General features: G+C 47.7%; 1 protein-coding gene across 1 annotated transcript in view; it reads left to right on the top strand.

Annotated features, from left to right (window-relative positions):
• LOC149458698 (extracellular serine/threonine protein kinase FAM20C-like) overlaps positions 1-14,743 on the top strand; it is a 143,599-nt gene extending 128,856 nt beyond the window's left edge. The window contains exon 10 of the mRNA XM_089681839.1: positions 14,427-14,743. Coding sequence (XP_089537965.1) covers positions 14,427-14,673 — 247 coding nt within the window. The 3' untranslated portion in view covers positions 14,674-14,743. The remainder of the gene's footprint in view (positions 1-14,426) is intronic.
• Positions 14,744-15,053: the final 310 nt, after the last annotated feature.

The raw sequence follows: 15,053 nt of genomic DNA, 5'->3' as shown, positions 1-15,053 counted from the left end.
GAACCTAAAATTACAGGCACATGTTTTGATGTGAACTGCTGCTGCTGCTGTTCCTTAGATTGAGGATGTCATGAAAGCCTTGTTCAGGCAATGACCACATGGCAGGAGGCTACTAGGGCACATCCACAGACCACAGGTCGGAAGACTTTCACCAACACACGAGGCACAACAGAAAGTCAGATAGAAGGACAATCAACACATAGCACTGGAGGGGCAACAATGTTCCCTGGAAGAACATCTGGAGTAGTTTACAGCCCTCATGCTACAGCTAATGCAGCCCTAGCTACAGAAACATAGCAAAGTGCCGGCAGAAAAAAACTAAGCGGTCCATCGAGTCTGCTCGGGGTTTTTTTTGTGGTGTTTTTGGGTTTTTTTTGGGAGGGGGGTGTTTTTGTGGGGTTATTTTGTGATTTATTTTTTTTTTGGGGGGTGGGGTGTTTGTTTTTTTGTTAACTTTTTTGTCTGAGTATAGATCTATGCTTGTCCCAAGCATGTTTGAAGCTATTTACTGTTGACTGTCTCACTACCTCTGTTGGAAGTTTAATCCAAGCATCAACTACTCTTTTCAATAAAATAGCACTTTCTGAGACTAATTTAGAACTTTCCTCCAGTTAGTTTAAGGTCATGTCCCCGTGTTCTTGATTTTGATTTTGTGTTGAAAATACTGCCCTCCTTAACCGTATTCACCCCCTTGATGTATTTAAAGTTTTCAGTCATGTCTCCCCTTTCCCTTCTTTCTTCCATGTTAAGTTCCTGAAGTCGCTCTTGATGTCTAAATGAGGTCTAACTAAAGATCTATATAGGGCAATCAGGACCTCCTTCCTCCTGCTGGTGATCCCTCTAGTGATACATCCTAGAATTCTATTCATTTTCCCCGCTGCCTGACCACACTGTTTGCTAATTTTGCAATCATCTGGAATAAGTACCCCCAAGTCCTTTTGCTCTGAAGCGCTGGCCAACACTGTACCCCCAATCAAGGGATTCTTTTTCCATAGGTTATTTTACTTTTAGAAGCATTGAACTGCAATTTCCACTTTTTTGATCAATCTTTCAGCAATGCCAATTCATGTTCTATGTTACAGACACCTCCAGGGATATCAACCCTATTGCACACCTTTGTGTCATCAGCAAAAAAAATACCTTAACCAACAAAACTTAGTTATATCACTTACATATAGGTTAAACCGAACAGGACCTAGTGCAGAGCCTTGTGGTACACCACTAGTGACTGGTCTCTGTTCCAAGTGAGCCCCATTTACAACCACACTCTGGTATCCATCCTTTAGCCAGCTGCATATCCACTGAACATTCCAAGGGCTAGGTCCTAACTTATACAACTTTTGTATTAGATCATTATGTGGATATGCTATGTCCACAGCACCACCCTGGTCCAAAACATTGGTAATATGGTCAAAAAAGATTAGTCTGACATGATCTGCCCTCGGTAAAGCTTTGCTGCTTTGGATCCAGCAAGTTGTGTGTTTTTAAGTGATCCATGATCCTTCTTTCAGGAGTGATTCCATTAACTTGACTACAACCAATGCTAAACTCACTGGCCTGTAATTGCCAGCTTCTACCTTGCTGTCCTTCTTGTGGATAGGTACAATTTTAGCTGTCCAGCAGTCATGGGGAACTTATCCTGTCAGAAGAAATTGATTAAAAAGTTCAGTTAATGATCCAACAACTATACCTCGATGTTCTCTTAGAACTCTGGGATGAATAACATCAGGGCCCATTGCTTTATTAATCTTTAACCGAGCCAGTTCCTCTGCTACCTCTGTCTCTGGAAATCCTAAAAATGAACCTTCATTACTAGAACCAATATGACTTCCCAACTTATTTTTGTTAGTATAATTTATTTCTGAGACGGAACAAAAGTAATTGTTTAAGTGTTTTGCTACATCCAGGTCTAATTTAACATAAGTGTTGTGCCCAGTTTTCATTTTAGTGATCCCAGCATATTTTCAGCTACCTCCATAAATTTCTATATGATCAAGGTCTGAAGACTGGCTAGGCCACTCCATGACCTTAATGTGCCTCTTCTTGAGCCACTCCTTTGTTGCCTTGACGGGTTGTTTTAGGTCATTGTCCTGCTGGAAGACCCCTCTACGACCCATCTTCAGTGTTCTGGCTGAGAGAAGAAGTTGGTGATGATCGGGAGAATGGAAGAACCTCTGTGTACTTGTTATTATAAAGTGCATTTTAATTGCTCGAAGGTGAGAGTTATGTGAGCACTGAGGTGGCACAATCTGCATGTTTTTACAGCACTTCAACAGATGGTGTTGATTATATGAGCACGTGAAGAAGTATATGAAGTTGTGAAGAATTCTGATATTGAATCATCTATTGTTTCACATGGACTTGGTTCTATGGACACTTTATTGCTATAATTCATGCATGATATGTTTAGATTTTATTTATGTTTTTATTTTTTTATTTTACATCAGCAGCACAACATTGAGTCTATTTACTTTTATGGTTTTGTTGTGCAAACACAATTTCTAATGCTAGCAGCAGCTCTTTATTATATTATTTTATATCACACTGAGGTAGCGCGGGAGTTTTTTCTTTGTTCTCTATGGTGGAGATGTACGGTCTAACCGTATATCTATTGTCGAGATGTACAGCCTAGCCATTTCTTACAGAAGCTGACTCCACATAACAATGGGGAGATCTACCTCTTGATTACATTCCAGGTACTGTGGCTCAAGGAACAATAGGCAGGTATCCTGGCACCTTTTCTCTGGAGGTGCCTAGTAAGCATATTTCAACCTAGCCCTGAAGGTGGTTGTGGATTGTGAAAGCCTGAAGACAGGGATCCTGCTATGAGTAGCTACAAGGACAATGAGTAGCTATAAGGACACAGCAGGTTGCCTGGGCCTGCCGCACATACAATCACCCTGAACTCAGATGCATGAACTAGCCCATCTTGTAAAGGAATGGCTTAAGCCAAACCAAAGTTGTGGTCAGCCAGCCAGGTCATGCAATGGGTTACCATGGACTCTTTCCTCTGGATTGGTCTTGCTGACCCCAAAACAGCAGCATTAAAAGCTACCTTGCTACAAAGGACAGACTCCTGACCCCTTCACCCACCTGTGTACCTTACTAAAAGCCACCATGGCTGGGAAACACTGGAATCGACCTACCTTTCCAAGAACTAGGTCTCACTCCACATGAATTGTTGGCACTGGATTGAACAAGGTCACTTTGCAGCCTAAAGAGGCACCTCTTCCTATATGCCTGGCCAGTGTGCACTGTCGACCATGACCAGCCCAGGCATGTGGTAAAAATTGCCAGGTAATTTCCTTGTCATAATTGGAATTTGGCAGTGTAGTCTCCTTGGTTGAGGTGGGCCTGGTCAACCCTAGATACTTGCAAGGCCAGAGCACTGAAGTTGTCTGTATCCATAGCAACAGTGTGATTTATCCCACAGCCCTGGTGACTCTGGAAATGGCTGTTGGGAAGTAATTCATGAAGTGGCTGTGGTCCCTGGCTTAAAATATAAAGTGGTCATTGGAACAGACTTCCCTGTGTTTTGGGGATTATAGAAAGATGCCTCCTTTCCATTGGTCCCTGGGATTAGAGGAGATCACAGGGCCTCCCCAAGATAACCACAGCATGGTCTCATTCTGAGACCCAGGTGGAGAGTCCACCAAATTACTAGAAGGGTAATGGTTTTTAAAGGGTGTCCCCTGGCAGCTTAAACAGGTGTAATGTTAATATTGATATATCTAATGAGGTAATTTGTAGTACAGACCTTAATGCCAAACAGGAGGTAAGGTTGACAGCCAACCCAAAAAATGTGCTATAGATATGCGGAGATGTGTGGGAGGGAAATTTCAAGCACTGTAGCTGACAACTAGATTGTGGCTGCAAGATTGATTCCTCTTCCTGAGCCTGCAGAGACCAACTGTGGTAAGTGAGATGAGCTCTGCACTACAGCTGAATATCCCCATCTCCTTCCTTCTCTCCCCCCTCAATCTCCCTCCTTACTCTCCCCCCCTCTATCTCCCTCCCTTCTCTCCCCCCTCCATTTCCCTCCTTCACTTCTCCCTCCATTTCCCTCCTTTCTTTCCCTCCTCCATTTCCCTCCTCACCATCCTCCATGCCCCCCCTTCTCTCCCTCCTCCATCTCTCGCCTTCTCTCCCTCCTTCATCTCCATCCCTTCTCTCCCCACTTCATCTCCCCCCTCCATCTCCCTCCTTCTCACCCCCTGCATTTCCCCCTCCTCTCCCCTCTTCTTCTCCTTCCTTTTTTCTCTCCTCCATCTCCCTCCCTTCTCTCCCCCCTCCATCTCCCTCCTGCCCCCTCCTCTCCTTCCTCTGCCTCTCTCCTCTCCCCCTCCATTGCCCCCTCCTCTCCCTCCTTCTCTCCCCCTCCATCTCCCCCCTGCATTACCCTTCTCTCCCCTCTCCACTGCCTCCTCCTCTTCCCCCTCCATCTCCCTCCCTTCTCTCCCCCTCCTTCTCTTCCTCCTTTCTTTCTCCTCTCCATCCCCCTCCATCTCCCTCCTTTTCTCCCCCCCTTAATCACCCTCCTTCTATCCTCCCTCCATCTCACTCCCTTCTTTCCTCCCTTCTCTCCCCCCTCCATCTCCATCCCTTCTCTGTCCCCTCCCTCCCTCCTTCTCTCCCCCCTCCATTTCCCTCCTTCTCTCTCCCCTCCATTGCCCCCTTATTGCCTTCCTTCTCTCCCTCCTCCATCTCCCTTCCATCTCTCCCCCCTCAATCTCCCTCCTTACTCTCCCCCCCTCTATCTCCCTCCCTTCTCTCCCCCCTCCATTTCCCTCCTTCACTTCTCCCTCCATTTCCCTCCTTTCTTTCCCTCCTCCATTTCCCTCCTCACCATCCTCCATGCCCCCTCCTTCTCTCCCTCCTCCATCTCTCGCCTTCTCTCCCTCCTTCATCTCCATCCCTTCTCTCCCCACTTCATCTCCCCCCTCCATCTCCCTCCTTCTCACCCCCTGCATTTCCCCCTCCTCTCCCCTCTTCTTCTCCTTCCTTTTTTCTCTCCTCCATCTCCCTCCCTTCTCTCCCCCCTCCATCTCCCTCCTGCCCCCTCCTCTCCTTCCTCTGCCTCTCTCCTCTCCCCCTCCATTGCCCCCTCCTCTCCCTCCTTCTCTCCCCCTCCATCTCCCCCCTGCATTACCCTTCTCTCCCCTCTCCACTGCCTCCTCCTCTTCCCCCTCCATCTCCCTCCTTTCTCTCCCCTCCTTCTCTTCCTCCTTTCTTTCTCCTCTCCATCCCCCTCCATCTCCCTCCTTTTCTCCCCCCCTTAATCACCCTCCTTCTATCCCCCCTCCATCTCACTCCCTTCTTTCCTCCCTTCTCTCCCCCCTCCATCTCCATCCCTTCTCTGTCCCCTCCCTCCCTCCTTCTCTCCCCCCTCCATTTCCCTCCTTCTCTCTCCCCTCCATTGCCCCCTTATTGCCTTCCTTCTCTCCCTCCTCCATCTCCCTTCCATCTCTCCCCCCTCCATCTCCCTCCTTTTCTCCCCCCTTCATTGCCCCCTTCCCTCCCCCTCTCCATCTCCCTCCCGTCTCTCCTCCCTCCATTTCCCTCCTTCTCTCTCCCCTCCTTTGCCCCCTTATTGCCTTCCTTCCCTCCTCCATCTCCCTCCCATCTCTCCCCCCTCCATCCCCTCCTTCTCTCCCCCCTCCATCTCCCTCCTTTTCTCCCCCCTTCACTGCCCTCTTTTCTCCCCCCTCCATCTCCCTTCCGTCTCTCCCCCCTCCATCTCCCTCCCTTCTCTCCCCCCTCCATCTCCATCCCTTCTCTGTCCCCTTCCTCCTTCTCTCCCCTCTCCTCTCCTCCCTCCATCCCCCTCCTTTTCTCCCCCCTCCATCTCCCTCCTGTCTCTCCGCCCATCATCTCCCTCCCTTCTTTCCTCCCTTCTCTCCCCCCTCCATCTCCATCCCTCCTTCTCTCCCCCCTCCATTTCCCTCCTTCTCGCTCCCCTCATTTGCCCCCCTTAATGCCTCCTTTCTCTCCCTCCTGCATCTCCCCCCTCCATCTCCCTCCCTTCTCTTCCCCCCTCCTTCTCTCCCCCCCCCTCCATCTCCCTCCCATCTCTACCCCCTCCATCCCCCTCCTTCTCTCCCCCCTTCATCGCCCCCTTCTCTCCACCCTCCATCTCCCTCCCTTCTCTCCACCCTCCATCTCTATCCCTTCTCTGTCCCTGCCCTCCATTTCCCTCCTTCTCTCTCCCCTCCTTTGTCCCCCTTATTTCCTCCCTTCTCTCCCTCCTCCATCTCTTTCCCATCTCTCCCCCCTCCATCTCCCTCCCTTCTCTCCCTCCTTATCTCCCTCCTCCTTTCCTCCCTCCCTTTTTTCCCTTCTCCATCTCACTCCTTCATTTTCTGCTTCATTTCACTCCTTTCTCTTCCCTCCCCCCTCCATCTCCCTCCTTCTGTCCCCCCCTCCATCTCCCTCCTTCTCCCCCCCTCCATCTCCCTCATTCTCTCCCCTCTCCATTACCCTCCCTTCTCACCCCGCTCCATCTCCCTCCTTCTCACCCCGCTCCATCTCCCTCCTTTTTACTCCCCTCCATTGCTCCCCCTTCATCTCCCTCCTCCATCTCCCTCCTCTCCCCCCTTCACTTCCTCCTTCTGTCCCCTCTTCATCTCTTTCCTTCTATTCCTCCCTTCTCTCCCCTGTCCATCTCCCTCCCTTCTCTTCCCCCTCCATCTCCCTCTTTCTCTCCCCTCTCCATCTCCCCCCTTCACCACCCCCTCCTCTCCTCCCTTCATCTTTCTCCTTCTCTCCCCCTCCATCTCCCCCCTTCTCTCCCCCCTCCACTGCCCCCTTCTCTCCCTCCTTCCCTCCCCCTCCATCTCCCCCTTGCATCACCCCCCTTCTCTCCCCCCCTCCATCTCCCTCCCTTCTCTCCCCCTTCATCCCCCTCCTTTCTTTCCCCCCTCCATTACCCCCCTTCTCTCCACCCTCCATCTCTCTCCTGTCTCTCCCCCTCCATCTCCCTCCCTTCTCTCCTCCCTTCTTTCCCCCTCCATCTCCATCCCTTCTCTCTCCCTTCCCCCATAACCCTCCTTCTCCCTCCCTTCTCTCTCCCCCTCAATCTCCCTCCTGCTCTTCTCCCTCCCATTTCTCCCCCCTCCCTCTCCCTCCCTATCTCCCCCCTCCATCTCCCTCCCTTTTCTTCCCCCCCCTCCCTTCTCCCCTCCTCCTTCTCTCTCCATCCCTTCACCCCTCCTCCTCTCTCCATCCCTTCTTCCCTCCTCCTTCTCTCCCCCTCCCTTTTTCCCCCTCCTTCTCTCCCCCCTCCATCTCCTCCCTTCTCCCCCCATGTCCCTCCCTTCTCCCCCCCTTAATTTCCCTCCCTTCCCCCCCCATCTCCCTCCTTCTCACCACCTCCGTCTCCCTCCTTCTCACCCCCCTGCATTGCCCTCTTCTCTCCACCCTCCACCGCCCCCCTCCTATCCACCCTTCTCTCCCTCTTTCCCTCCCCTCTCCATCTCCCCCCTCCATCTTCTTCCTTCTCTCCCACCTCCACCCCCCTCTTTTTCTCCCTCCTCCATTTCCCTCCCTTTTCTCCCCCTTCCATCTCCCTCCTTCTCTCCCCTCTGCATCTCCCTCCTATCCCCCTTCCTTCTTCTCTTCTCCTTCCATCTCCCCCCTTTCTCTCTCTCCTCCACCACCTCCTCCTCTCCCCCCTCCATCTCCCTCTAATCCCCCTCCATCTCCCTCCCTACTATCCCCCCTCCATCTCCCTCCTTTGCCCCCCTCCATCTCCATCCCTTCTCTCCCCCCTCTATTGCCCTCCCTTCTCTCCCCCCTCCATCACCTCCCTTCTCTCCCCCCTATAGGGGCTTGTTCATATAAGCCCTCCATCACCCCCCTTCTCTCCCCCCTTTAGGGGCTTGTTCACCTAAGCACTCCATCGCCCCCTTCTCTCCTTCTGTCAAGGTCCTACCTTTCCTCAGAGATTGTGTTGCTCCATGTGCTGGCATCCCTCTTAAGTTCCTGCAAAGCATGGTGAGAGCCTTGATGCTTTCAGGCCTCTGCGGCTGCTCCTCCAGAAGGGTGTGGCTGATCACATTTAAGCCTGCTGTCTGCAGTTGCTCTTTGCATTTGTGTCCTGTATGTTCCTTTGCGGCAAGCTCTTGTTCTGTTCTCGTTGCTCTTCTGGTAACTGACTCGGCTTGGACAAGACTATTCTCTGCTTTATCCCATTACCTAACCTCCCGTTGCTGAACCCGGCCCGTGACCTGAGTATTCTTGTCTACCGTCTTGTACTGTTTGCTCCGTTGTTATCGACCCGACCTGTCCGACCACGCTATACGTTTTCCATCTGGCTCCCACCAGCTGTACGCCATTGACGGCAGTCGTAACCGCAACTGGGGTTACTCGGGGGTCGCGACCTGGTCTCAGGCTGCGTCAAGTCCATCCCCACCATCAGGGGCCCTGGTGAAGGGCAGCCTGGGGCTTAGACTCCGCGCCCTGAGGGACTCTGGTCTGTGAGTAGCGGCTGTTGTCATTCGCTGCGTGACCCTCCCATTAGGCCTGCCTGCCCATTCCACCGCTCCTGCCCTGAAACCTTCCTCCATCACCCCCTCCATCTCCCTCCCTTCTCTCCCCTCTCCATCTCCCTCCCTTCTCCCCCCCCCTCCATTTTACTCCCTTCTCTCCCTCCTCCATCTCCCTTCCTTCTCCCCCCCTACAGCTCCCTTTCTCCCACTTCAACATCCCCCTCCCTTCTCTCCCCCGCTCCATCTCCATCTCCTTCCTCCATCTCCCTCTCCTTCCTCCATCTCCCTGCCTTCCCCCCTCCATCTCCCTCCATTCCCCCCTCTCTCCATCTCCCTTCCTTCTCTTCCCCCCTTAATCTCCCTCCCTTCCCCCCCATCTTCCTCCCCTCCCCCGAACATCTCCCTCCCTGCTCTCCCCCTCCCCCTTTCTGTTCTTGTCCAGTTAACACTCAAGGACAAATGTAGTATTATTGCAGATGGCTGACAATCTACTGGCTAGATAAACTGATGGAGGTTTCTCCCAAGTTTGTGTTGCTTATGTTTAACCCTTTCCTGTCCAGCCCCAGCATCTCTATAGGGGCTTGTTCACATGAGCTTTGGTCTCTGAATTGCGATCTGAATTCAGACCACTCTTCAGAGAGCAGTTAGCTGGCAGTGAGGAGATGCTGTATCACCTCCTCGCCACCTGCATTAACCCCTAGAACCCCACACTAGTGCACTGCCACCATGTTCACTACACACAGTTGTGGGATGCTTGCAGAGCAGCCTCATTTACTTGAGTGGGTCACATTTGGCAGGCACTCTGCCCACAGACTACAACAGAGGATATGATTTCTGTCATGGCCACAAACCATCACAGTAGCAGTATGTGTAACCCCCAACATGATGCTCATCCTGATTGCTACACTCCATATGTTGTTTTGTTTTTTACTTACTCCTGATGCCTGTACTCTATACATTATACATAGACCTGACCAAGGTGTTCATTTTCTCAACAGTTGCTGGTTTTAATGAAATTCTTCTTTAAGGAAAGGCTCACTAAAGCAGCCTATACATCAGTCATTTTTTTTTGTTCAACAGTGGGTTGAACAAAATTAAATTACTTGATTCTCTCATCCACAAATTTGACGTGGTTAGGGGAATCATTCCTGCTGAGGTAATGTGTTCTGACAGTGAAGAGACTTCAATGCTGCCAGAATACACTGATCAGTACTGCCAGCTACAGTCGGCGGTGCTAATCGTGCAGAAATTTTCCTAGAGGCTGATTGTACAGAAGTTGATCGGTACATCGACTTCTGTACAACCAATCTGCCCATACATGGATTGGAATTCAACCAATGCCTATTGAAGCAGATGCATTTTGATCCATGTATGTCCACCAAAGAAAAAAATATCCTTTTGTGTGCATAAAAACATATGAAGTGGAAACATGTAATTAAAAAAATATTCCTTTGTCCTGAGGTTTGTGACTTTGAGACTGTCAGTTGTGGCACAGTATTTAGTATTTTGTGGGTTAGAGTACTGTGGTATAGGTTTGCATTGTATACAGCAGGCACAGATTCTGTTCAATCCCCCTTAAGACCTTCCCACTGGCCAGCCACAGAATTTATTTCTCTGTTCATTCCCAAGGTGCCCCATGTCTTTCATAATCCAAGTCTTGCTCACATTTTGTCATCCCGCTTTGGCTTTTTGAATGTAAAGCCAGTCAGATTACTTGTTATGAATATTGTTAATATTGTCAACGTTTACATATTGTTTATACTGTTTAGAGGCTAAGTTTTCCTTTAAAAACATATATGACCTGTGCGATGCTTACCCCCTGTACACTTCCATACTGACCCCTGTCCACTCCCGTTCTGACTAACCGTCCTCTGCCCTGCTTACCAACCGTACACTGGCCTACAAACTGCTGACTCCTGAAATACACTACCGTACTGACCCCTGTCCTCCACTCTGCTGACTGACCATCCTCTGCCCTGCTGAGCCTCTGTACATTGCCCTACAACTGCTGATCCCTGCCCTTTGGTTTGTTAAACCTTGTCTTCTGCCCTGCTGACCCCCAGTACACTCCGCTACTGATTCCTGTTATTGCATGCTGCCCAGCTGACCTCCCATCCTCTGCCCCCCTGACATTTTTAACTGCACCCCCATATAAGACCAGCTAGATCCGGTTCTGTTCTGTGTTAGAAATATATTTAGGAATGCATTCAGCCCTTTTTTTTAAAACAATCTATTGAGCTGGCCAGAAATAGTTCTTGAGCAAGCCTATTCTACATTTTCACCATTCTTACTGTGAAGGCGGCTTTCCTTATGTGGAGGTTAAATTCAAACATAAAGAGTGCCTCCTGTCCTTTGTGATGACCTTAAAGTAAATAACTCTACACCAAGTTCACTATATGGGCCATTTAAAGTATGTATTTATACAGGATGATCATATCCCCTCTTAATTGCCTCATAACGAGAATACATTTAGTTCAGCTAATCTTTCCTCATTGCTGAGCCTCTCCAAGCTTCTTACCAGTTTGTTTGCCCTTCTCTGAACTTTCTCCAGTTCCCCAATATCCTTTTTGTGAACTGGTGCCCAAAACTGAACTGCATATTTCAGAGAAGGTATTACGAATGATTTGTACAGGGGCAAAATTATGTCTCTCTCTGGAATCTATGCCTCTGTTATAAAAAAAAAAAGTATTTTGCTTTAGAAACTGAAGCTTGGAATTGCATGCTATTGTCAGGGGCGTGGGTGCCTGGGTGTGCTTTAGCACTTCCAAAATTTTCAAAAACATCCCCATAGCACCCCATCAGCAGCTGTCCTAAGCACTTCAGGGAAGAGGTTCATAATTTTCAGTCTGGGTCTCCTGCCTGCAGGCCCAGACTGGGACAAAACATAGGTCTGGACATTTTAGAATGAGCAGCCAATTTTCCTAGGAACAGGGGATAGGGGCAGGTGTTCATGGGGTCAGTCCTCCACACAGTAATGTAAAGGGGCAGTGTGATATAAAGGGACATGCACTATAAAGGTGCACTGTATTTATTACACTGCTCCTTTACAGTGCAATCCACTTTATATCACAGTGCCCCTAGTAATCACAGCCCCCCATCACAGTGCCCCTTGCAAATATGCCCCCCCTCCATTTTCTCTCTAATCAGTATGCCCTCTTTTACCTACTGCCTCCCTTGCACAGTCTTACCTTTGGCAGGGCATCTCCTCTCCAGGGTCTCCTTTCCTGACAATGATGTCCTCCTACCAGCAAAGCAGGGGGCAGGAAGAGCTGCAGGACTGTGTCATACTAACAAGCGAGTGATCACTGCCTGTTAATATGAAAAGACTCCCACTCTCAGTACAGATCTCCAGCTCCTCCTGCCCCTTGCTCTGCTCATAGGATGACATTGTTGGCAGGGAGGGAGAACCGGGAGAGGAAACACACAGACCAGCCTTCAGAAATTTTGGGGCCCCTTACACAGCTTTAGGCCTGGGCCCCACTGGGCCTGACTATGAACATTCCCCAGGGCCCATCCACTGGCCATCCCGCCAAATCCACCCACTGGCTATCCCATGGAGTCCTTTAATGCACCCACTTTTATTTTAACACTTTTATCTCCATTATAGATTTGCTGTCTCTTTGCCCCCAGTTACCAGCTCTAAATTATCTTGTAAAGGTCATACATGCTCAGACCTTACTTTTTTTTACTGTTAAAGTGGTTCTAAAGGCTCAAGGTTCTATGCATGAAGGTAAAAAAACCTTCTGTGCCACAGTATCACAGTCATCCACCCTCCACTTACTTGAGCTCGATCCAAAGCTGTGCTCAAGAGCAGCAGCTCTCTCTGCTCTCTACCTCCTCACAGGGCAGATTGAGAGCAGCAGGAGCCATTGGCTGCTGCTGTCAATCAAATCTTGTGATGAGGAAGTGCCAAGCTGCACTGTGTTTTTAGATGCAGCCAGAAAGGCTCTGGATCAAGCCCACACAAGAGACCCCCTAAAAAGCTTCTTCCTAGGGGAGCACTCTCCGAAGGTGAGGAGGTGTAGCACTGGTGAGGGACACGAGAAGAGGAGGATTAGGGCTGCTCTGTGCAAAACCATTGCACAGAGCAGGTAAGTATAACATGATTAATATTTTGTTTTTTAAATAAAAAAAAAACAAGGTTTACAATCATTATAATATAGTTGAAGAATTTTGGGGGGTTTGTTATTATGTTCTTTGTAGCGTTCAAATGATGATAACATTCCATCCTTTTTATATTTTTTACAAGGCATTTTCTTATTCTTTATAGCTTTTTAAACTTTGGACATGAGCCACACAGGTTTTATTTTATTTTAATTCTTTTAAACTTTTTGCCCATGGAAATAGATTTTGCAGTGTGTCTGCATATAATCAATTTGAAACATTACAATTTCTGTTCTTTATTTTTCGATGACAATAATCCCTCCAGTCAAAGTCTTAATAATACATATTTTTAAACATAATAAAAGTTAAAAAAACATACAATGCTTAAAATCCCTACCTAACCTAAGATGTAAGTAGATTGAACAGTGATAATGTGTGAAATTATGCAATACTGTTAAAAGATAGTAATTAAGGGGCATTTACAATACACATTTTTATAAGCCATGTAACATGCAGAAACAAAGTCTATTCACCCAAATTTAATCATTCATATTCAGTAATTTAACCTCACAATGAAGTACAACATTCATCTATATAGACCTTTATATAAAATTAATGTTTCTAGGGTACAAGCAAAGATAATCCACTTAAAACTGACTCAAATCAATAATTAGTCTCCACAAGGATGTGCAGCCAGGTATTTCATCTCAACTTTCCAGTGGTCTTATTAAGTGGTCTCTATACACCCCCAGTCCTAAACACTCATATAGATGACTCCTTAAATAAAATGTCATATAACACTGAATAGAAAGTCTATATGCAGCTCTGAGATCACTCCTTCCTTCATAGGCTCCACATGAATCCCAGTAGAAGCACAAAGGTGAGGGAAAACTCACAGCATTACAGTTTTCTTTTTATAAACATACCAAGTGTAGCACAGACCCAAGACTGAGCTGGCTGTGTTGTCCCAGGTTCCATTCCCTATGAGACACACGGCAGCCAGGCACACAGCAGTTCACAGTCTCGCAAAGCAAAAAACAGTCAGCACATGTCTTTTTGCAGTTTGGTGCTGATTTAACGGCGGTAGGGCATGGGATGAACCTTAGGATACTCCAAGCTCAGCTATGTGGCCCTGAAGGCATAGCCCTTAGATTGGGTCTCTAACCACAGGACAAAGATCCTGCTGTTTCAGGTCCCAGACTATTTATACACATCTCAGCCCCCTATTGGCCATTCTTCCTGCCAGGGATTGGCTGAAGCCGTATCAATATGCAACTGCTCTCCTCAACCCACTAAACTCTGGAACCTACCAGAAATCAGGGAAAAGCAGTCAAGGCCTGCAACCAGCAGAATCCAGAACAGTCAGTCACTGGGCACCACACCACAGGTGCAAACTTGCTGATACAATGCATATGTAAACCCCAAGCATAACAATGTCAAAATCCATGCTATTTCCAATGTGTTTCCTCCGTGTTGACATCCTTAAGACTGGAGGAAGTTGGCACTAATGTGGTGAACAGAGTTCAGGTAGGGGTGGTTTAAAACAGAACTCTAGCAAAGCAGCTGAATACATACTGTATATGAAATACAACTATATTACCTGTCAAATTGTAATTCTGTTGAGGTACTCTTATTATTTACTCAACCATGCCAGAGAATATTACCAAGTCCCTTTGGGTTTTTTTTTTAATAAGTCAGAGTTGTGCTTTAAAGCAATACAGTTTGGTTATTGTGATAAAACAGAGCTGATAGAAAAAATGCAATCTGTAAAGAGTTACTGAAAAGGATGCATATGCATAATATGAAGGTTTAAACATACTGTTTCTTTCATAATAGGATCAAGAAATCAACATTGCAGAGGCTTGAACTAATTGGCACTGATCCTTATCTATTGAGCGATGTCATGCGTGAGTCTCTGTCTGCAGACCCTCTCTCACCCATCCTATCAGAGCCTCACCTTTTTGCCCTTGATCGAAGACTGGGCCTCATTCTAAATGCTGTAAAGCAGTGTTTCCAACGGGAAGGCCAACATAAAGTGGTTTATGATGATATAGCCAAGATATATCACGATAGAAAATTATAGGATTCTCTTTTGTTTTTACTCAAACCTGTCACCTAAAAGGTATAATGAAGAACCATGAATGATGTTAATAAAATTAACGTATTGCCAAAACAAAAATTCACAATTTCTATTTGTTCAGCTTGTGCTTGTAAGAATAAAGCCTCCAATAACTAGTCACTTCATGTAAATTTGGTGGGCCTGATTTGTGAAATCTAGAATAGGGAAATTGTCAAGCTTCACGTTTCATCATAAAACTACCAGTGAGAAAATGAAGCATAAAATCTAGCTGTCATGGACAACTAGTGATGGGCCGAACACCCCCCTGTTCGGTTTGCGTTCGATCATTCAAACCTAATGAAAGTTCAACCGTGAACTTCAAACCCAGGTGGGTATTCATTAAG

Source organism: Staurois parvus, unplaced genomic scaffold (assembly GCF_062004578.1).
Source record: "Staurois parvus isolate SC_StPar_1 unplaced genomic scaffold, SC_StPar_1.0 ptg000282l, whole genome shotgun sequence".
NCBI lineage: Eukaryota > Metazoa > Chordata > Amphibia > Anura > Ranidae > Staurois > Staurois parvus.
This window is presented reverse-complemented; position numbering and strand designations above follow the sequence as displayed.